Source organism: Myotis nattereri (assembly GCF_964212035.1).
Source record: "Myotis nattereri genome assembly, chromosome: 10".
Taxonomy (NCBI): domain Eukaryota; kingdom Metazoa; phylum Chordata; class Mammalia; order Chiroptera; family Vespertilionidae; genus Myotis; species Myotis nattereri.
The window spans coordinates 39,966,842-39,990,368 of NC_138085.1; the positions used below are offsets into that span (position 1 = coordinate 39,966,842).

The 23,527-nt window shown below is 41.8% G+C and overlaps 1 protein-coding gene across 1 annotated transcript in view; it reads right to left on the reverse strand.

The window, feature by feature from the left end:
• ALMS1 (ALMS1 centrosome and basal body associated protein) overlaps positions 1-23,527 on the reverse strand; it is a 143,951-nt gene that overhangs the window by 115,148 nt on the left and 5,276 nt on the right. Inside the window, exons 2-3 of the mRNA XM_081101544.1 lie at positions 18,302-18,427; positions 3,702-3,897 (exon numbers count right to left, since the gene is read on the reverse strand). Coding sequence (XP_080957670.1) covers positions 3,702-3,897; positions 18,302-18,427 — 322 coding nt within the window. The remainder of the gene's footprint in view (positions 1-3,701; positions 3,898-18,301; positions 18,428-23,527) is intronic.

Genomic DNA, 23,527 nt, shown 5'->3' on the forward strand with positions numbered 1-23,527 from the left:
GTTGGGGAGCTCCCCCCTATCAGGCACAGAGCAGGGCCGATCAGGGGGTTGGGGCGCCTTCCCCTGTCAGGAACAGAGCAGGGCAGATAGGGAGGTTGTGGCCTGGCCCCCTGTCACACACAGAGCCGCAGGCGATCAGGGGGTTTGGGCGCTGCCCCCTGTCACGCTGATCCCGGTGCTGGGAGACCTCGCGGCTCCACTGATCCCGGTGCTGGGAGGCATATTACCCTTTTACTATATAGAATAGAGGCCTGGTGCATGGGTGGGGCTGGCTGGTTTGCCCTGAAGGGTGTCCCGGATCAGGGTGGGGGTCCCCACTGGGGTGCCTGGCCAGCCTGGGTGAGGGGATGATGGCTGTTTGCAGCTGGTCACACACCCTTCAGGGTGGGGGTCCCCACTGGGGTGCCTGGCCAGTCTGGGTGAGGGGCTGAGGGCTGTTTTCAGGCTGGGACTGAAGCTCCCAACTGCTCCTTTTTTTCTTTTTTTTATTTATTCTGAGCCAGCTTTAGCTCTGAGGCTCCAGCTCTTAGGCCTCCGCTCCTGAAAGCAGGTATCTGGTTTGTTTAGGTTCTACAATCTAAACTCTGTATCAACTCCAGGTCTGAGATCCCGGCTAGCTGAAAGCTGGTTTCTGGGGTTTTGTTTAGCTTCTATTTTTGTAACTATGTTTCAAACTGCCAGCTCACAGGCTTGTAGCGGCAGGCGGGGAACGTTGGAGTCCTCCGTCACTGAAGCAAGCAAGCCTCATGTTAGTTTCAAGCTGCCTGGCTGCCGGCCGCCATCTTGGCTGGCAGTTAATTTTCATATTGCCCTGATTAGCCAATGGGAAGGGTAGCAGTCGTACGCCAATTACCATGTTTCTCTTTTATTAGATAGGATAGCCTTTCCATTATTAAATGGCTCTAGTTCAGTGGTTCTCAACCTTCCTAATGCCGCGACTCTTTAATACAGTTCCTCATGTTGTGGTGACCCCCAACCATAAAATTATTTTTGTTGCTACTTCATAACTGTAATTTTGCTACTGTTATGAATCATAATGTAAATATCTGATATGCAGGATGTATTTTCATTGTTACAAATTGAACATAATTAAAGCATAGTAATTAATCACAAAAACAATATGTAATTATATATGTGTTTTCCGATGGTCTTAGGCGACGCCTGTGAAAGCGTCGTTCGACCCCCAAAGGGGTCGTGACCCACAGGTTGAGAACCACTGCTCTAGTTGAACGTTCTTTCTTATATCAATATCAAGTTTAAAACAACCCTATATATTCTCATTTTATCCTCCAGATTAGGATTAGCAAATCCTATATAACTAGAGGCCTGTTGCACGAAGAGAATCGTGCAATAGGCCTTCCCTTCCCCTGGCTGCCGGCACTCGGGACCCAGGCCTTCAGTCTTTGCTGCTCTGGCCTGGAGCCTTGTCTTCGCTGCCTCGGCCCGGAGCCTTCAGTCTTCACTGCTCTGGCCCGGAACCTTCAGTCTTCGCTCCGTCACTTTGCGTCTTCGTATGCAAATTAACCACCATCTTGTTGGGTTAATTTGCATATTCTCCTGATTGATTGGTGATAGTGGAGGTACAGTCAATTTACATGTTTGTCTATTGTTAGGTAAGATAAGAATATGCTAATCATCCATTGTGCTGTAACGTCACGACCAATCTACAAGTGGTGGAGAGCTACAGGAGGGCGGGGCAGCGAGCTATGAGCAGCGAGAGGGCTACCAGTGGTGGCGGGCGGGTGGCCAGCTGAGGCAAGTGGCAGTGAGCTACTCACACATGGATTCGTGCGCAGGGCTACTAGTACTTTTATAAAAGGCCAGGTAGTAGATATTTTAGACTTTATTAGTCATATATGGTTTCTATTGCATATGCTTTTTTTGTTGTTTTTACAATCCTTTTAAAAATGCAAAAAGCATTCTTAGTTCATAAAAAATAAGTCCTTGACCTGTGGTCTGTAATTTGCACGCTCCTGCTGTACTCCATTAAAATACTCATACATGATAATGTTCATTTCTGTTTACTGGATTGTCTTCCCAAAAGAAGAGTTAGCTTTCATCTATATATTCCTAGCCTCAAAAACATACAATAGACACTTAGATATTTGTTAAATAAGTGAATGAAAATAAGCTGCTTTCACTTTAGCATGATAATCTTTCGAAAATATGATCATAGCAAAGCCTTCTTTCATCTACTGTCATAGCCATTTCCTCCCACAAAGAAACACTAATGTTATCAACATATTTCTTAAAATGTGAAACTAAAATTAAAGTTGAGTTTGATGATCCACATCACAGAATTCATTGGCACTAATAGTTGGATTTGGATAGCATTAGTTTATGTTTGAAAAGAACTTAAATTAACTCCTATTCATGCTCCTTTAAAAAACTCTTAACTGCACAGTTGTACCCATTTCTTTGACAAAAGCGAATTCTTAAAACTGTGGAGCTGTATTTTTTTTTCAACTTTTGAAAACAAAATCTGAGGAAAGGAAGAACAAAAAAATATTTGTCTGGCCGAAACCGGTTTGGCTCAGTGGATAGAGCGTCAGCCTGCGGACTGAGAGGTCCCAGGTTCGATTCCAGTCAAGGGCATGTACCTGGGTTGCGGGCATATCCCCGGTGGGGGATGTGCAAGAGGCAGCTGATCGATGTTTCGCTCTCATCGATGTTTCTAACTCTCTCTATCTCTCTCCCTTCCTCTCTGTGAAAAATCAATAAAATATGTTTTAAAAAAAATATATTTGTCTGAATTATAATTTAGGCATGAAAAAAGTTTAAATTACCATATTTGTTTAGCATTTTTATATATCTGTAATGATCCAAAGTAGTAAAAGTACAATTTATTCTATCTCCTACTTTGATGATTTGAGAGGTAAAGTATTCCTTTTGTGAAGAGCTAATAAATCAGTTCCATATACAACAAAGCAATAAGATCTACCTCAAACAAGTCATTAAACCTCTGTATCCAAATTTTTGGTTCTGGAAACTGAGAATAATAACATATGCCATAATCAATTCTAAGAATCTAATGAGGTAAAGATGAACATTTGCTTTTTTGGGTTGTATTTTAAGGAGTATGGGTCTCCATTGCCAAGTAGTCAAAGGATAACACAGGCTCTAGTGAGTTTGGCTCGGTGGATAGAGCGTCAGCCTGTAGACCAAAGGGTCCCAGGTTCGATTCCAGTCAAGGGCATGTACCTCAGTTGCAGGTTCCTCCTTGACCTGGGACCTGGTTGGGACTCATGCAGGAAGCAACCAACTGATGTGTCTCTCTCACATCAATGTTTCTCTCTGTCTTTCCCTCTCTCTTGCATTCTCACTAAATATCAATCGAAAAATATCCTCAGGTGAGGATTAAAAATAAAAAATAATAATAATAGTAATAAAGGATAACATGGTTTACCCCAAGAAAAAAATCCACAAATTCACGACTGAGAAGGTGTACCTACTAGAGAGAAAGTTATCAACTTTCTGACTTCTGTGAGCAATAGAGTATGATAAAATGAGGGGCAGCTGCACATTTAACATAACTACACAAGCTGTGGAAACCAGAAATAAGCTAATATCTTTGAATATATCTTTACAGAACTCCTTAACTCAAGAAAGGACTTAAATGAAGGACTTGCAATCTGCCAAAAGTAAATATTTTATAAATGTGAGGTATTAATACTAGTTTAAAGGAAAAAAAGAGGCCTTACCTAGCAATGGAGAACAAAAGAGACCTCTGTTGTGTTTCTTTACTTGATTTTCTGATTGGGTCAATATACTCTCCTCCACAGAGAGGAAGTCTGCCGCATCTGTCTCTTCCTCTCTCACATTAAACCTGGTCTGAGATGTATCCGAGGTGTGGGAAGAGTCGATTTCTTGAGGAAGAAAATGCCAAGATTCTGTTCTCTAAAACAATAATTTTGAAGGAAAATGTACTAAGTTATTAACTGAATTAACATACTTATTAACATTTGTATTAAAATGTCCACTCACATAGCTTCCCATTTGATAACAATCTCATCAAAGTTTATAAAAAGTAAAGCTTTCCTTTCTATTTTTCCCAAAATTAGCTATATTTTAGACCTCTTTCCCATTACTACTTATCTCTTAATTTGAATCTGCCAGTGAATCTTGAACAGTTAGTTCTCATCATTAAAAGAGTAAATTTGTACCCTGACTGGTTTGGCTCAGTGGATAGAGCGTCAGCCTGCAGACTCAAGGGTCCCGGGTTTGATTCCGGTCAAGGGCATGTACCTTGGTTGCGGGCACATCCCCAGTAGGGGGTGTGCAGGAGGCAGCTGATCGATGTTTCCCTCTCATCGATGTTTCTATCTCTCTATCCCTCTCCCTTCCTCTCTGTAAAAAATCAATAAAATATATTTTTTTTAAAAAAAAAGAGTAAATTTGGGCCTGACCCCGTGTGCCTCAGTGGTTGAGCATCGACCTATGAATCAGAAGGTCAGAGTTCAATTCCTGGTCAGACCATATGCCCAGATTGCATACTCCATCCCCAGTAGGTCAATTCTTCTGAGTGACACCAACAGCAATCAAGGCTCAACTACAACAAGACTGTGCATAAGCCCACAAAGGGATGCACCAAGAGTGTCCACCTCAGGTGATTGGGGAGGCTAAGCCACTGAGCCCTATAGAACACCTACTACACAAGGCCACTCTATCAACTCAAGGAGACTTAGCAGCTACCCAATATATAGAAACAAACACAGGGAAGCAGCCAAAATGCAGAGACAAAGAAACATGTCACAAATGAAAGAAATGGAAGAAAACAAACTACTAGATATAGAGTTCAAAACCACAGTTATAAGGTTACTCAAGAATCTTCCAAAAACCTCTAGGGAACTTAGTGAGACCTTCAAAGACCTTTGTGAGAATGCCAAAAAAATGGAAAAGGACCAGTCATAAATTAAGCATACACTGACTGAAATAAAGAATAATATACAGGAACGGGTTGAGTGAACTGTGACTCTTCCAGTCTCAGCAATCTATAGAAAAGCTGGAGTCTCTGAAATCAATGTAGGGAATGTAATATATTCATTAGAGATAAATTATGATCTGGCTGGGGTTGGCTACATGGGGGTCACTGACCCAACGGATGTCTCTGAACACACCATACTTTGTGGCCAGGTGTGTTTTGTGTGCGTGCGTGAATCCTCACCGGAGGATATGTTTTACTGATTTTAGAGAGAGAAGGGAGAGGGAGAGAGAGAGAAACATCAATGTATGAGAGAAATATCCATTGACTGCCTTCCGAATGTGCCCCCACCAGGACGGAACCCATAACCTAGGTAAGTGCCCTGACGGGGCTCGAAAGTGCAACCCTTCAGTGTACAGGAGGATGCTCCACCGAATCAGCCACACCAGCCAGAGCAGCAGGTTCATTCATCACATAACCCACAGCTTATGGCTGCAGCTGCTGAAGGACGGGAGTGTGACCTGCATTCTTCCAAGTTCTCTGTCACTAGCCAGGTAGTCAAGCCAGCAGAATGAGAACCAGGAAAAGAACCACCGTTCACCAAGGCCGCAGCCACTGCGAGGAGCAATGGGATTCTCCAGGGACCAGCAGGGGCCAACGCACCTGCATCCTATGCACATGAGACCAGCCTGATGATGGGCTCCCTGGCTGGAGCAGACCCTCAAGCTCGCCCAGATCCCAGGAGACAGAAAACCAAGTGGCATCTCCAGGACCAATGCCTGGCAGCCCGGAGCAGCCCGGGGGAAACACGCCTTCTATTCCTTACGTACAAGGATCATTCCCATCTCAGAAATCCTAAAGACCCTGCCGGTGGCATCCCACATCGGGATCGGGACCTGCCAAGACCCCAGGCGGAAGCTCCCGTGGCCCCTGCCCCTGCCCCTGCGCGCTGGGCTGGGGCCTCGGGGCACCAGGAAGACGCCTGCGGGGAAGGCCTTGCTGACCCGGGACACCCCGGCAGCTGCACTCCCACCCCGGTCCTCAGGGGGAAGAGGCCTTGGGCCACGTAGCCCACTCTGGTTGGATGCTCCGAGGCCAGGAAGCGGCGCCTCACCCAGGAAAGTGGGGAGACTGGAGGTGCGTGAGGGCCGATTCCCGTCCTGGGGTCTCACAACCCGGCCTGGGACTCGCTGGATGCCCGAATTTCAATCGTTCCGGGGAGGCGGGAAGGCCCGGACCCAGAGGTGGTGCAGGAAGGAAGCAGGAGGGAACCGCGGCTCGCTGGGTGCTTGGGCCCCAATGACCGTGCGCCCAGAGAGGCCCTCCGCCCCACTTGCATCTGCGCCCCTCTTCGGAGGAGTCAGACCCAAGTGAGGTCACTCCTGACCCAGGGGGCTCTGCTCGCCCAGGGGGTGACATGGCGTCGCATGAGGACACGGTCCTGGTCCTGACGCTGGGGGTAGACGGGCTCCTGGCGGACGGCGGCCAGCACCGGCCTGGCCACCCACTCCCTCGCGCTCTGCGTGGCGTGCAGCACCGACCGCACTCCTGGGGACAGGCCGTGGCGAAGACAGACGGATCTGGGAGGGAGGTGGAAGCCACACGAAAGGGGAATCTGTTGCTGAAGACCAGGTGTGAGGCCTCCACGGGAAGGTCACAGGCGGGTGTGAGGGTATCTGTGCCAGGGGACGCAGGAGGCTCAGACACAGAAGGATCGTGCCACAGCCGGAATCCAGAGAGTGAAAGGAGAAGGTCTGCAGACCTGAACTCCATGGGAAAATCGTTCTCTAACTACTTCATGCAGCTTGGTCATTAGGATGAGGTGATAGGAAGCTACCGCACAGCGGAGAATCAACTAAGTGTGCTGAGGATCACGTGGTGAAAATTGAGGAGGAGGACCAAGATCCCAGGCACTGAGCGCCCACTGTGGAAGAGAAGCTTAAGCCAGCAAAGGAGGAGATGGCTGAGGCCCGAGCAAGGCCCAGGGGAGGCCTTGGCCATTCATGGAGCCTGTGGAAGGGGCACGTGCACATCCACTTGCTGGAGAAGACCACCGAGCAGAGGACTAAAGAAAACTATGAACTGATCAGACTCTGGGATGACCTCATTTCCAAACTGGAGAAGATCTGATGTGTGCTCCCCTGACCAGTGCGGGTCCTCTCTCCTGTCCATCTGTCTGACGCTCTTAGGTTTCATGCTTTCTTCTCTCTCATTAACTCAACTGGTTTTGAGATTACATTGCTTTAAAAAGAAGACCAAAATTTCCCTTAAGTTAAAAAGAGACCAAAATGGTGGTTGGGATATTGGACATTGGCTCTGGATATCCAAAGCCTTTATGATACAATTAGAGGCCCGATGCATGAAAATTCGTGCAAGAGTAGGCCTTCCTTCCCTGGGCTGCCAGCACCAGCTTTCCTCTGGCACCTGGGTCCCGGGATTCCCTCCTCTGGCCGCCAGCAGGCACCTGGGACCCAGGCTGGCTTCCCTTGCACGCCTGCAGGCACCTGGACCGGGCTACTTCCCTCCCACCCTGGCTTCATCAGGAAGGACGACTGGAATAACGTCTAGTCTAATTAGCATATTACCCTTTTATTATTATAGATTAGCCTAATATGCTGCTCTGATCCTTAGTCTGTATCCATTCTTTTTAAAAATATATATAAAGATTTTTGTTGATTTCAGAGAGGAAGGGAGAGGGAAAGAGAGAAGGGAACATCAGTGGTGAGCGAGAGTCATTGATTGGCTGCCTTCCGCAGGCCTCCCACTTGGGATTGAGCCTGCACCCGGGGCATGTGCCCTTGACCAGAACCGAACCTGGGACCCTTCAGTCCGCAGGCTGACGCTCTGTCCACTGAGCCAAACCAGCTAGGGCTGTAGCCATTCTTAAAGTGAAGTAAACCTCATGACTAGTAAGCCTGTAAAAAAAAAAAAAAAAAAGAATAATATACAGGGCTTCAACAGTAGACTAGAGCAGTGATGGCGAACTTATGACACACGTGTCAGAGGTGACATGCGAACTCATTTTTTAGGTTGATTTTTCTTTGTTAAATAGCATTTAAATATATAAAATAAATATCAAAAATGTAAGTCTTTGTTTTATTATGATTACAGATATAAACAAATTTCTATATGTGGCATGGCACCAGAGTTAAGTTACGGTTTTTCAAAATGCTGACACACTGAGCTCAAAAGGTTCGCCATCACTGGACTAGAGGATTCCGGGAATCAGGTCAATGATTTGAAATATGAGGAAGCAAAAATCACCCAACCGGAAAAACAAAATGAAAAAAGAATCCAAAAATATGAAGATAGTGTAAGGAGTCTCTGGGACAACTTCAAGCGTACCAACATCCAAATTATGGGTGTGCCAGAAGAAGAGAGAGAGAGAGCAAGATATTGAAAACCTACTTGAAGAAATAATGACAGAAAACGTCCCCTACCTGGTGAAAGAAATACACTTACAAGTACATGTAGCTCAAAGAACCCCAAACAAAAGGAATCCAAAGAGGACCACATCAAGACATATCATAATTAAAATGCCAAGGGCAAAAGACAAAGAGAAAATCTTAAAAGAAGAGAAAAACAGTTACCTACAACGAAGTACCCATACGACTCTCAGCTGTTTCTCAACAGAAACTATGCAAGCCGGAAGGGAGTGGCAAGAAATATTCAAAGTGATGAATAGCAAGAACCTACAACCAAGATTACCCAGCAAAGCTATCATTTAGAATTAAAGGTCAGATAAAGAGATTCACAGACAAGAAAAAGCTAAAGTAGTTCATCACCAATAAACCACTATTATATGAAACTAGAGGCCTGGTGCATGAAATTCATGCACTGGGGGTGGGGAGGAGCCCCTCAGCCTGGCCTGCGCCCTCTCGCAGTCCGGGACCACTCGTGGGACAGCAGGCAGTCAGACATCCCTCTCGCAGTCCAAGGCTCTTCCAGTCTGGGACCCCTCACTTCTTACCTCCCTCCTGCAATGGAGGTGGAAGAGGATCCCGTCACTGCTGCTGCGCTTGCCAGCAGTGAGCCCGGCTTCTGGCTGAGCAGCACTCCCCCTGTGGGAGTGCACTGACCACCAGGGGGCAGCTCCTGCATTGGGCGTCTGTCCCCTGCTGGTCAGTGCATGTCATAGTGACCAGTCGTTCCGCTGTTCAGTCGATTTGCATATTAGCCTTTTATTATATAGGATAATGAAGGGTATTCTTTAAAAAGCGGAAGAAGATAAAGGTAAAGATAAAAAATTATGAACAACAAAGTGACAACAAATACATACCTATCAACAAGTGAATCTAAAAATCAACTGAATAACAACTCTGATGAACAGAATAAACTGGTAAATGGAACAGAATCAGCGGCATGGAAATGGAACAGACTGATGATTCTCAGAAGGAAGAGGGTCTGGGGGGGTGTGGGAAGAGATTAGACAAAGATCTTATATGTATGTATGCATTACCTATGGACACAGACAATAGGGTGGCGAGGGCCTGGGGTGGGGTGGGGTGGGAACCAGGTGGAGGGGAGCTATGAGGGGAAAAAGAGGGACATCTGTAATAATCTACACTAATAAAAGAGAAACATGCAAACTGGTGTCACTCTGCTACGCCCACCAGCCAATCAGAACAACTATGCAAATTTACCCAACAAAGATGGCGGTTAATTTGCATACGCAGGCACGGAGCGAAGAATAAAGGCTCCAGCCGGAGTGAAGATTAAAGACTGAAGAGGCTTGGCTTCTCTGCTGCAGCCACAGCAGAGAAGCCAAGCCTCGCTGCGGCCGGACCAAAGGACTGGGCCCTGGGTGCCGGAGGAAAACTGGTGCTGGCAGCTAGGGGAAGGAAGGCCTATTGCACGAATCTCTTCATGCAATAGGCCTCTAGTCAACAATAAAGATTAAAAAACAAACAAAACAAAAAAACAAATTTTTACATGATGAAATCTTATAATTATAATATTAACTGAAAAAGAAATTCCAAACCTAAAGCCACAATATTCTCTATATGTGACTACTTTACTGAGTTCTTATAAGCTGTGTCAGTTTCTAGTGTACTCTGCTTCTCTCAATAACATTATATCCATGAAGAGTGACACATTTGTCTCTTTCAAATGGCATGATTCAGCAACGCTTCTAAAAATATCTATGGGAAGGATCGATTTTTCCTACTTTGAATTCATCATAGGAAGATATTAAAATACTAATAAACATTAATAAGTAAATAAAAATAATACATAATAAAAGCTAGTAAAAATAACTAGAAAAAAATGAAACTTAAACGATATGAGGCCAAAATAGAAGCCCAAATATTTCTAGTTCTAAAAAACATAAAATCACCCTATCAAAATGCTATAAAAGTTTCTAAACACTTCATGTCAATTCTTTACTTTATCTCTTGAGAAACTAGTAATAAGATTTTCATGGACTGGCACCAATCCATAGACCTTAGTAATAACTATTTTAAAGTTTTAATAAAAGTACTTATTTATTTATTTTTGTTTGTTTGTTAATCCTCTCACAGGGATTTTTTTTTTATCCTCACTTGAGAATATTTTTCCACTCATTTTAGAGAGAGTGGAAATGAGAGGGAAAGACAGAGAAACATCAATGTGCAAGAAACTGATTTGTTGCCTCCTGCACACTGACTGAGATCCGTGCCCTTGACTGGAATAGGTACAGACTTTTTTTTTTTGAAGCCATAAGATAAAAACTTGGGTACATAATGGGGTTATAGTTTTAGTGGTAGGAAGACACTGAAGTTTCATCTTTTGCTCTTCACTTATTGCAGTAGGAGATGAAATCATCAACTGAAAAGGAGGAAGGCGAGTTCAGTAGTTCTGAGAAGGAATAAGGAGTCATTTTATCAAGTCAACTCACCAGGAAAATATAGTAGGATTTCCAGGCAATGCCTAGTGCCCTTGTGGTTTAATGTCATCAATTTAAAGGAAAACCTGCCTGGATATATGCTTTCTTCAGCAATGCACTGCTGCTTAGATTCAGAACAGGAGAAGATTCAACCAGAACTGAGCTTTTGCAAAGCAAATAGGATAGTGGGAGAAAAGGACAAGAAAGTTAAAGATGTTTGCAAGGTAGTGATTATAAGGACAACTATGAACTCTCAGAGCAGTAAAGAGGGAAATAAAAGAAAGGAATTATAAAAAATTTAAGTGTGATAGGGTAGTTGTTTTCATGAAGTTAACAAAATTATTGCAGTCGAGGATCTAGAGTAGAATAAGTGATCTGTAGAGGACACAGGATGGGCAGGGGAACAAATAGATACATCTCTTAGCAGTAATGAGAAATAAAACTGGGACCAGGCTCAAACCATGGTCAAGGGATGAGAGATGTGTCAAGCACTAGAGATGTTGTAGAGAGAATCACAATATGACTGGAATGCCCCTGCTTTAAATCCCTTTATCAGACTATTCCTTGTAGAATGGAGTGCTTTCAAAAGAAAAAAAATTAAAATTAATCATTCTCATATTTCTTTTATTTTCAGGTATTAAAATGTAAAAAACATGTTTCTAATAGCAATTTGATGCTATATATTTGACTAATTTATTCAGTATAGAAGGGAATGAGATATTTTGGGATATCAAAGGTTTATGTTCCATAATCCCCTAACCAGTGGTCAGCAAACTCATTAGTCAACAGAGCCAAATATCAACAGTATAACGACTGAAATTTCTTTTGAGAGCCAAATTTTTTAAACTTAAACTATAAAGGTAGGTACATTGTTATTAACTTAATTAGGGTACTCCTAAGGCTTAGGAAGAGCCACACTCAAGGGGCCAAAGAGCCGCATGTGGCTCGAGAGCTGCAGTTTGCCGACCACTGCCCTAAGCTATAGATAAGTAATGTTAATATTTTAGAATATTTCTCTCCATTCTTTTCTCAGTATATAGTTGTAACACTGATATAAGGTAGTGGAGAGTTGTTTATCTCTTTCTTTTTTTCTGAGAGGATGGGAGAGGGAGAGAGAGAGATAGAAACATCAGTGGTGAGAGAGAATCTTTGACTGGGCACCTCCTATACACCCCACCCCCTACTGGGTATCGAGCCTGCAACCCAGGTATGTGCCCTTGACCAGAATCAATCCCAGGACGCTCCAGCCCACAGGCCAACACTCTATCCACTGAGCCAAACTGGATAGAGCATGAGGATATTTTTTCCATTTATTTTTAGAGAGAGTGGAAGGGAGGGAGAGAGAGAGACAAAAACATCGATGTGAGAGACACACATTGACTGACTGCCTTCAGCACAAACCCTGACCCAGGCCAGGGACTGAACCTGCAACCCAGATAAGTGCCCGTGAATAGGAATCAAACTTGAGACCCTCAGTGCACAGGCCCACGCTCTAACCGCTGAACCATGCTGGCTAGGCCTATTTTATTTCTTTTTTAATTGTTGACACTACTACAATAAATTTATATTGTAACATCACCTTTCTTATTTGGCAGTGGTAGATCAAATTTTTAATCATATTTGCAAGCAGTCTTAACATATTGTCATATATAGTTGTATTAAGATTAATGAGCATCTGTGCCATCTAGGGCAGGACTGGTGGTGGTGGTTAGAGCATCAGCCTGTGTACCTGAGGTTCTCGGGTTCAATTCCCAGTCAAGGGCAGGTACCTGGGTTGCAGATTCGATCCCATTTGGGAGTGTACAGGGGGTGGGGAACAGGGCGCAACCAACTGAAGTGTCTCTCTCATATCAATGTTTCTCTGTCTCCACCTCCCTCCCTCCCTTCCTTTCACTCTTTCTAAAGCAGTGGTTCTCAACCTTCCTAATGCCTCGACCCTTTAATATAGTTCTTCATGTTGTGGTGACCCCCAACTTCATTGTTACAAATTGAACATAATTAAAGCATAGTGATTTAATTAGTGATAGTGACAGTGATAACCATCACAAAAACAATATGCAATTATATATGTGTTTTCCGATGGTCTTAGGAAACCCCTGTGAAAGGGTCGTTCGACCCCCAAAGGGGTCGCGACTCACAGATTGAGAACCACTGCTTAAAGCAACCAATGAAAAAAATATCATTGGGTGAGGAATAACAAAACAAAACAAATATAGATTAATCAGCCCTAGCTAGTTTGGCTCAGTAAATAGAGTGTTGGCCCTCGGACTTTAGGGTCCCGGGTTCAATTCCAGTCAAGGGCACATTCCCCAGTTGCAGGCTCGATCCCCAGTAGGGGGTATGCAGGAGGTGGCCAATCAATAATTCTCTCTAATCACTGATGTTTCTATCTCTCCCCCTCCCTTGCTCTCTGAAATAAAAAAAGATATATTAAAAAAGGCATTCCCAATTCATGCCAATTTTTTTAATTTCCTTCCTATATGTTATCCTCCCACTTTTGTTCTCTATGAATCATTTCTCTCCCCATGCAAAGACACTTGCATAATTTCCTATTATAAAATACTACAGGCCCAAAATTTGTGCCTGGGGGCCGAGGGGGAGGGCCCTCAGCTCAGATTGCGAGACGGCGCATGCCAGGCCGAGGGACCCCACCGGTGCATGATCTGGGCTGGGGAGAGACACTGCATGATCTGGGCTTTATCTTTGCAGTAGGGGAGGTTGCCCGGGAGAGACACGGGAGGTTGGCCGGCCAAGGAGGGACTGCAGGAGGGATCCAGGGTGTGTCCAGCCATCTTGCGTCTTGTTCAGTCCCAGTCGGCCAGAACCCAGCAAGCTAACCTAATGGTCAAGTGTCTGCCCCCTGGTGGTCAATGCATGTCATAGCGAGCATTTGAATGACCTTAGCATATCATTAGCATATTCTGCTTTGATTGGATGAAAGGCAGACCGGACACTTAGCATATTAGGCTTTTATTATATAGGATTTTTTTTTAAAAATCTCTGTTCAGCATTACTTTTATTTCTACATATTTTGTTGCTATGTCTCTATCACACAATGAGTCCTGTATAATACCTTTTCAATCAGTACCAAAAGGCTTTTCAATCTCTAAATATTTTGGCATTTGTGTGCAGGAAGGGCACATAGGCAGTTGAGTAAAACTGGACATATAAATTTGGGATTTTTAAGTATAAAGCCCTGGATTTAGATGAGAACCATAACATCCCAACACTTCAAGCAGAAGGAAAAAAACTCAAATGTGTACTGGGCAGGGAGGTAAACAGAATTCAGTAAATCTGCCTGAAACTAGAGCGTGATGGGACTTGTAGTCAACTATGCACTGCACACACACCTTAAGTGTTCTATTTCAAAAATTTTAAAACATTGTGCCAAAACAATGTTTCTGCAAACTACATTTGGGTCATATTCAGTTCCACAGCTTACAATCTTTGTTTCTGGGGTTTAAAGGGGAAGATAAAGCAGCAAAGAAAGCTGAAAAAGAATAAATAGGCAGAGGAGTAGAAAGAAAACCAGGAGGAGCCAAGAAATTATTTTTAAAAACATAGGCAATGGTTAACAGTATCAAATGCTAGCTATTGCATGCACCTAAGATAAAGACAGAAAAGTGTTCACTCTATTCAGCTACATAAATGTTGTTGGTAACACTTGCTTTCACAGAGTTGAGATCAAAACACAAAGTATATCAAATAGGAGAACAAGTTGATCCTAGCCAGTAATATAGAGCATATGAAGTTGACCCTTAAACAATACCTGAGGATTAGAGGCACCAACCCCTCTGTGCAGTCGAAAATCTGCTATGACTTCTGACTCCCCCAAAACTTAACTAACTTCAGTACCCACAGGGGATTAGGTCCAGGATCCCTGTGGATACCAAAATCCATAGATGGTCAAGTCTCTATACAAAATGGCATAGGTCAATGCATACACTCAGCCTTCTGCATCGGAAAACTCTCAACCACGGGTTAAAAACAGTAAAGATATTTATGAAACAATTCTGCCCAGCTGGTGTGTGCCCAGTGGTTGAGCATCAACCCATGAACCAAAAAGTCACTGGCTCAATTCCCGGTCAGGGCACATGCCCAGGTTGCAGGCTCGATTCCCAGTGTGGGGCATGCAGGAGGTAGCTGATCAACGACTCTCCCTCATTATTGATGTTTCTATCTCTCTATCCCTCTCCCTTCTTCTCTGAAATCAATAAAAATATAATTTTTTTAAAATTCCATGTATAAGTGAACCCACACAGTTCAAACCTGTGTTTTTCAACAGTAATCTGTATATTAAAAAAAGAAAAAATACAGTTTATATGATTGTCAACATAGAATATTCTAAAGAATGTACACAAAAGCTACTACTAGAACTAGTAAATGAGATTATCAAGGTCATAGGATATAAGGTCAACATAGAAAGTCAATAATAGCCCAACCAGCATGGCTCAGTGGTTGAGCACTGACCTATGAATTTGGAGGTCACAGTTCGATTCCTGTCAGGCCACAAAATAACACTCTAACCGAGCCACCCAGCCAGGACAGAAAATTGAAATCTTGAAAAATACCAGTAAGTCTAACAAAATATGGGCTGTTTGGCACACTAAAAACAATAAAACACTAATGAAGAAATTAAAGATCTAACCCTGGCTGGTGTGGCTCAGTTGGTTGGGTACTGTCTCTTGCACCAAAAGGTTGCTGTTGGGTTCCTGGTCAGGGCTTATACCTAGATTGCGAGTTCGATCTCCAGTAGGGGGAATGCAGGAGGCAGTAGATTGATGTTTTGCTCTAGCGTCAATGTTTTTCTCTCTCTCCCTCCCACTCTCTCTAAAAATAAACAAAAACATTTTTTTTAAAAAAATCACAAATTCCTCTAAAAAAAAAAAAAAAAGAAATTAAAGACCTAAATAAAACTATTGTGTTTGTGGCTTAGTGAGCTAAATATTAAGATGTCAAGTCTCTGTAAATTAATGTATAGACCCAAGGCAATTTAATCAAAATCGCAGCAGGCTATTTTAATAGAAATTGTCAAGCTTATTCTAAAATTTATATAGACATTCAAATATCTAGCATAAACAAAACCATTTTTAAAAAGAGAAACAAAGTGGGAGCACTCACACTACCTAATTTCAAGACAGTTCAGTAATTAAGAGAGTGGTATTGGCATGAGGAAAAGACAAATAAACCAACAGAAAGAGACCTGCACATATATGTCAAACATGAGTATTACTGCTATCTAGTGGGAAGAGACCAAGGATGCTGCTAAACATCTTACAATACCCAGGACAGCCCACACAATAAAATATTATCTGGCCTAAAATGTCAAAAGCAGCAAGGTTGAGAAACCCTGTTCTAACAAAAAATATAGGAGAAAATCTTTGTGACCTATGATTAGGCCAAATTTCTCAGGTAGGATACAAGAAGTATAAACCACCAAAAAACAAAAATCAATAAACCAACTCTATCAAAATTAAAATTTCTGCTCTTTGAAAGAGAGATAGAAAAATACAAAGAAAAAACACAGACTGGGGGAAAATATTTGCAAAACACATATCTGATAAAGGACTTGCATCTAGAATATATAAAGAACTCTCCACATTCAATAAATGGAACACATCGGCAAGAAAAAAAATGGGGAACAGGCTTACACAGATACTTCACTGCAGAGGAAAGATGCAGGGAGCCCTGGTGCTCTGGCTCCGCTGGGTGGGTGCCCTTCCATGAACTGAAAGGTTGCCAGTTCAATGCCCAGCCAGGGCACATGCCTGGGTTCTGGGCTCAATCCCCAGAAGGGGACATGCAGTAGGCAGCTGATGTTGCCCTCTCACATCAATGTCTGTCTCTCTCTCTCTCTCTCTCTCTCTCTCTCTCTCTCTCCCCCTTTCCTTTCCCTTTCTCTTTCTCTTTCTCTCTAAAAATCAATTTAAAAAATCTTAAAAAGAAACAAGAAACATGGATGGCAAATAAGTACACAAAAAGTGCACAGTATTATTAATCATTAGGAAAATGCATATTAAAACCACAATGACACACCATAATACACCTAGAATGGATAAAATTTTAAAAACTGATAATACCAAGAGCCCAAAGAATGCAAAGCAACTAGAACTCTCATATACTATGGAGTATGTAAAATGGTACACTTAGAAAAACAGTTTTGACACTTTCTTATAACGTTAGATAATCACCTGTAAATATTTAACCATTGAGTAAGGGTTTATTTTTCCTCCAACAAATATATCCAAGTTCTTTTCCTATCTGCTCATAATTTTTCCATTTCTTCTAAGTTTATGATTATGTTCTAAATTAATGGTTCTCAAAATGGGGTCTGAGGCTCTCTGGGGGCTACTGACATCTTTTAGTGACCACTGTTCAGTGATCCCCTTTTCTACCTACATTTCTATGTAAGGCCAGATTTTCTTGGTCTTTCGTTTTTTTAATTTTTTAAAATATATTTTTACTGATTCAAGGAGGAAGGGAGAGGGAGAGGGAGATAGAAACATTAATGATGAGAGAGAATCATTGACTGGCTGCCTCCTGCACGCCCCCTACTGGGGATCGAACCCACAACCAGCTATATGCCCTTGACCGGAGTCAAACCAGGGACCCTTCAGTCCGAGGCCGATGCTTTATCCACTGTGCCAAACCAACTAGGGCAAGGCTAGATTTTCTTTATAATACTTCAACCAAAACAATATAACCCAAAGGAATAAATGCAGAAGCAGATATGAGAATCTAGTTGTGAAGGTTAATTGTATGTGTCACTTGACTGGACCACAGGGTGCCCAGGTATTTGGCTAAACATTACAGTAGGTGTATCTGGATGAGATTGCCATTTGATCCATAGACTGAGTAAAGCAGCTTGCCATTCCAAATGTGGGCAGGCCTCATCCAATCCTTTAAAGGCCTGAATAGGACAAAAAGCTGAATAAAAGAGAATTCCTTCTCTCTGCCTAATGGTCTTTGAGCTGGGACATTGGTCTCCCCCTGTCTTTGGACTTGGGCTCAGAATGGAACATCAACCATCAGCTGGCCTGGTCCTCAGGCCTTCAGACTCAAGCTGTTAGTATACTATCAGCTCACCTGAGTCACCAGGTCACAGATATTGGGAATTCTCCATGATTACATGAGCATATATATATGTGGTGTATATATGTCTCCCACTGGTTTTATTTTTCTAATAGACCAACTGTGTTCTATGAAGCCTGACATTAAAGAAATATGCAAAAATGTAAAGCAATGCCACTCTTCCAACTAATTTTTTTATTGTTTGGAAAAATAGTCATTTCTTACTTTAAAATACATCATTTATGTTAATATATAGGTTTGGCATTTAAAATATTTTTAAATGTTTTAATATTTAGTAAGCTAAATATCAATATAGATAACCCATATAAACAATAGAGAAATGTAATATTAAAGTAATTCACCTCTTTCCATTCTTCATAGGTAAAAAAGAATTTCTCATGCTGCTTACCAAAAGTAAGATAGTTTGCCAGTTATATAAGACATACCTGATCATCCCCAGAACCCTTCTGAGCTGTTTCTTCCGAAGAGGCCACATTAGAATCAGAAATCTGTGTTCTACTATTTTCTTGAGATGATGACTGTTGCCATACATGACTGGTCAATGGAACAACCTGAAAATCAAAAGCAAATTTAAACATAGTACTAACAAAATCTAACAGAAATTTATTTCTCAATTTATAAACATTTTCATATATATGACATTTCAACTTCACAACCACTATTCAAGTTATAATCCATACTGAACTTATGGTTATCCTGTTAACTCAATATACTTTCCAATAAACTACAGCAGTTCTTTAATTTTCTATACCCCCAGAGGTAGAAGGAGCAAACAGAGACAGGCAAATTATGTAAAAATCTTAATGTTTGAAATTTCTAAGAAATTAGCTCTAATAATAAGTACTAAAATAAAAACTAGGCTCATTTTATGAAACTGGTTGAAACAGGGCTCTCCCAGTTGTAGAAGACAGCAATAAAAGCTGTGACTGCTGCCCAAGGCTGAAACAATGCAAATGAAAAATATCAGATGCAATCAAACAAAAATGAACTAGGTCAAGTCACTCTCTGGTTCAGGGACTGATTCTCAAGATTTTACCCGATATCCCTGGAGAATAAAAACCCAAAGCTTCCAATATTAAACTTCTTCCTAAAAAAGCAGATACAAGGGACAGGCAGAGACAACCATAAAACACAAAGGTAGAGAAGGGTGCACCAAAAATCAAAATAAAACAACGCTCCTACTAAAAAAGGTGATTACAAACTACACCTTCAAAAGACATTTTAAAAATAAGAATATCTCAGATTCTCAAAGAAATAAAGAAAAAAGAAACAATAGCCATAAAAAAGAAAGCTGTTACAAAACAGGCAGCTATGAGTCAAAAAAAAAAGGGTGAATGCTGCCTGGCCAATGTGCTCAGTGGTTGAGCATCAAGCCATTAACCAGGAGGTCACAGTTCGATTCCCGGTCAGTGCACATGCCCTGGTTGCAGGCTTGATCCACATCGGGGGCATGCAGGAGACAGCTGATCCATGATGCTCTCTCATCATTGATGTTTCTATCTCTCTCTCCTTTTCCCTTCCTATCTGAAATCAATAAAAAAAATTTTTTTTAAAAAGATGAATGCTAATAAAATATTAATAACAACAAATGTAAAAGCCTCTGAAGGAAACCCAAGGTCACCAAATTTTCCCCAGAATTACTGCTACTACACTAACAAAACATTTTTACAGAGCACATACAACAAGGTGTTTTTGGTCATAGAAAGGCCAGCTTACCTGAAAATCTATTCAATAACTAAAGAGAAAAAGGAGAGAGAGATTTCTAAGATATAAAGTGTTCCAAGAGGTTTTTCTCAAAATATAGACCACCATGGGACACACTCGCGTTGCTTCAATGGCAATTTTTAAAGGCTAAAGAAAAACAAAGAAAGCTGTTATGCAAATTCATTTTGGCAATCTGAAATACCTAAATATATAACAATTCAGCCAATGTTTTGGCATAGCTAATCTTCTATAAGCCCTTAGGAAAGAAGAATGAAAAAATGAAAGTTCAAAATGGCTATTCACTGCAGCTAAATAATGCTGGGGGTGGAGCACGAGGGGTCTTGCCTTTGAAAACAGCTGATTCATAACAGTTTACAAAGAGAGGATTCAATTCATTAGAATATTTGTAGAAAACTAATGCTACACAATAGGAAGAAACTAGCAATTTGACAATTAACACAATGTGGGAGAAAAAGAACACTCCCCTTCACTTTATCAGTTGAAAGAAAACCTGAAAGTTAAAATTAAATGTTTGATGTTCTTACTTAAAAACCCATTTCCCAGAATTCCTGATTTTTATGGTCTACCTGATTGTTTGGACTTTATCAAATAATTAATTTCTAATACATGTTTGATCAGCTTTCCCACAGTTGCCTCTGGATAGTAGAGTAACCCAAATACTTGATGGAGGATTCTTAAAATAAGTGCTTCAAAACTAAACAGGTGTCATCAGCAATTCTCTGATCTGAGACGAAATGCCTTTTCATATAAATTAATTTCTAAAGAGTACTTTCCGAAGTCAATTTTTAATATTAAAAGTTAATGGACTTCTGCCCTGGTCCGGTTGCTGAGTTGGTTGGAGCTTCATCCAGTACACCAAAAGGTTGTGGGTTTGATTCCCGGTCAGGACATGTGCAGGAGGCAACCGATTGATGTTTCTCTCTCTCTCTCTCTCTCTCTCTCTCTCTCTCTCTCTCTCTCTCTCTCTCAATCAATCAATATAAACATATTCTCGGGTGAGGATTAAATAAATAAAAAGTTAATGGACTCCAACTATATGCTGTCTAGAAGAAAAGTAGTTTGATCTAAAGACACACATAGGCTGAAAGTAAAAGAATGTGAAAATTTTCATGCACAATGGAAACTGAAAGGGTGAGGGCTACGCCCTCCATCTTGCCCCGGATCCTCCATTTTGGGGCAGCAGCCGTTAGCCATGTGCTCAGCAAGGAGCTTCTTCCCGGAAGCCCAAGCCTCTGCTAGCCACACCTAGGATTTCTTTAAACTAACCAATGATAATCAAGGGAAGTGCACGCCATAGATACGACCACATCCTGTGTAACAAGACACTGACTTGCACCCGGCCAATCGGCAGGGCCCACGGTCCTCTCTCCTCCCCTTACTCCAACCCCCCTATAAAACTCCTCTCCACACAGAGCTCCCCCTCTCTCTGCCTCCTGCCACTGCGTCGGTGAGTGTGGTGGGCGGGGAGCTCGAGCTAGCTCGAATAAAGACTCTTTGCTTTTGCATTGGACTCGGCTGGCTCCCTGGTGGTCTTTTGGGGATCCTGAAATCTGGGCATAACAGAAACCAACAGAGGACAGAAGTGTCTATGCTAGTATCGGACAAGAAGACTTTAAATCAATAACTGTTACAAGAGACAGAGGAGGACATTTTATAATGACAAAAGGATCAATTCACCAAGAACATATAACAAGTAGTTATGCACCAAACTGAAGTATAGTACTTATTTGCTTTGTTTAACAATAGAAAAGTTACTTTGATTTTCTGAATTATATAAATCATCCCATTAGATTGAATGCCTTATTGATTGTAACGTGACTATCCCATTGATTGTTATCTTACTGGTTTTAGAAAGCATTCTTCTGTACCTGGAAACAGGACAGCACAATTAGTGGCTACAGGTGGTGCATTCCAGCTGACTCAGTGGTCCCGAGACCAGGACAGCACAATTACTCTAAATTGTCCTGACAACTCAGTGGTCGGGAGACCCAAGGGCTCTAGATAATGTGTTTCTATCAGCTCAGTGATTCGGAGACCCAAAACTGTAATTTAGATAACATGCCTAAGTTTAACCCAGGTTACCCAAGGGCTCTAGATAATGTATTTCTGTCAATTCAGTGACCCCGAGACCGGAAACTGTAATTAACATGCTTAATTCTGCTTCTGTAATCTGCTTTTTTGCAAGCCAGGTGCCTCATTCCAAACCCTGGGATGTAATCAATACCTTTGTGATTTTTGCCTATATAAGTCTGGTTTTGCCACCATCTTATTGCTATGAGATTTGGGAATGGCCCCTCATAGTCCCGGATTGCAATAAACGTGACTCTTTAATTCGACTTCTTGAGGCGTCCTTCTGTGATTCGTGGGGTACGTTACAACAAAACCTCAGAGCTCATAAATTAATGAGGCAAAGTTTGATATTTCAATGATATTAAGAGACTTCAATACCTCACTTTCAATAATGGATAGAACAATCAGAAGAACAAGGAGATAGAGGAACTGAACTCTATAGACACTGGACCTAATAGAAATATACAGAACACTCCACTCAACAACAGAGAATATGCATTTCTCAAGTACACATGAAATATCCTTCAGGATTGAACACATTAAGCACAAAACAAGTCTTAACAAATTCAAGAAGATTGAACTCACACACATTTATCTTTTTCAGTCACAATGGGATGAAACTAGGTATTAACAGCACTAGAAAAACTGAAATTCCACAAATATATAAAAACTAAACAATATACTCCTAGAAAAACAACGGGTCAAACCAGAAGTCACAAGGGAGGAGCACTGTCCATACACCAGAAGGTAGAAGGTTTGATTCCCAATCAGGGCATATACCCAGGCTGTCGGTTTGATCCCCAGTTGGGGTGCGTGTGGGAGGCAGCCAATTAATAATTCTCTCTCGTCATTGACGTTTCTACCTCCCTCTCCCTTCCTCTCTGAAATCAATAAAAAATATATATTAAAAAACAAAACTACATTATAAAGCTATGTAATTAAAACAGTATGGTAGTGACATAAAAACAGACAAATACCCAAGAAACCTGAAACACCAATCAGAAAGAATGTGTCACTCCTATGTTTATAGCAGCACAATTTACAATAGCTAAGATCTGGAAACAGTCCAAGTGCCCATCAGTGGAAAAATGGATAAAAAACTGTGGTACATTTACACCATGGAATACTATGCAGCAGTAAAAAAGAAGGATCTCTTACCCTTTGACACAGCATGGAGGGATCTGGAGAGTATTATGCTAAGCTAAATAAGACAGTCAGAGAAAGACAAGTATCACATGATCTCACTCATATGTGGAATCTAATAAAATAAATTGATGAACAAAATAGATCTAGAGACACAGAAACATGGAAGAGATGGTCAAATCACAGAGGCAAGGCAGGGGGAAGGGGAAAAGGAGGGGAGGGCGTGGGAGAGATCAACCGAAGAACTCATATGCATATATGCATAACCCATGGACACAGACAACAGGGTGGTGAAGGCCTGGGGTGGGGGGACAGGCTAGAAGGAGTCAATGGGGTAAAAAAGGGAACATATGTAATATTGTCAACAACAAAGATTTTTTAAAAATAGCCCAGCCAGTTGTGGCTCAGTGGTTGAGAATGGACCATGTAGAAGGCAGCTGATCAATGATTCTCTCTCATCACTGATGTTTCTATCTTTCTCTCCCTTACCCTTCTTCTCTGAAATCAATTAATATATATATATTTTAAACTACAATGAGAAATCACCTCACACTAATCAGGATGGCTATTATTAAAAATAATAATTATTATTATTGGCCAGGATATTGAAAAACTGGAACCCTTGTTGGTAGGATATAAAATGGTACAATTATCACACCAAAAACAAAAACAAAAAACAGAACAGAGGTCCCTCAGGAAATTAAAACCAAAAC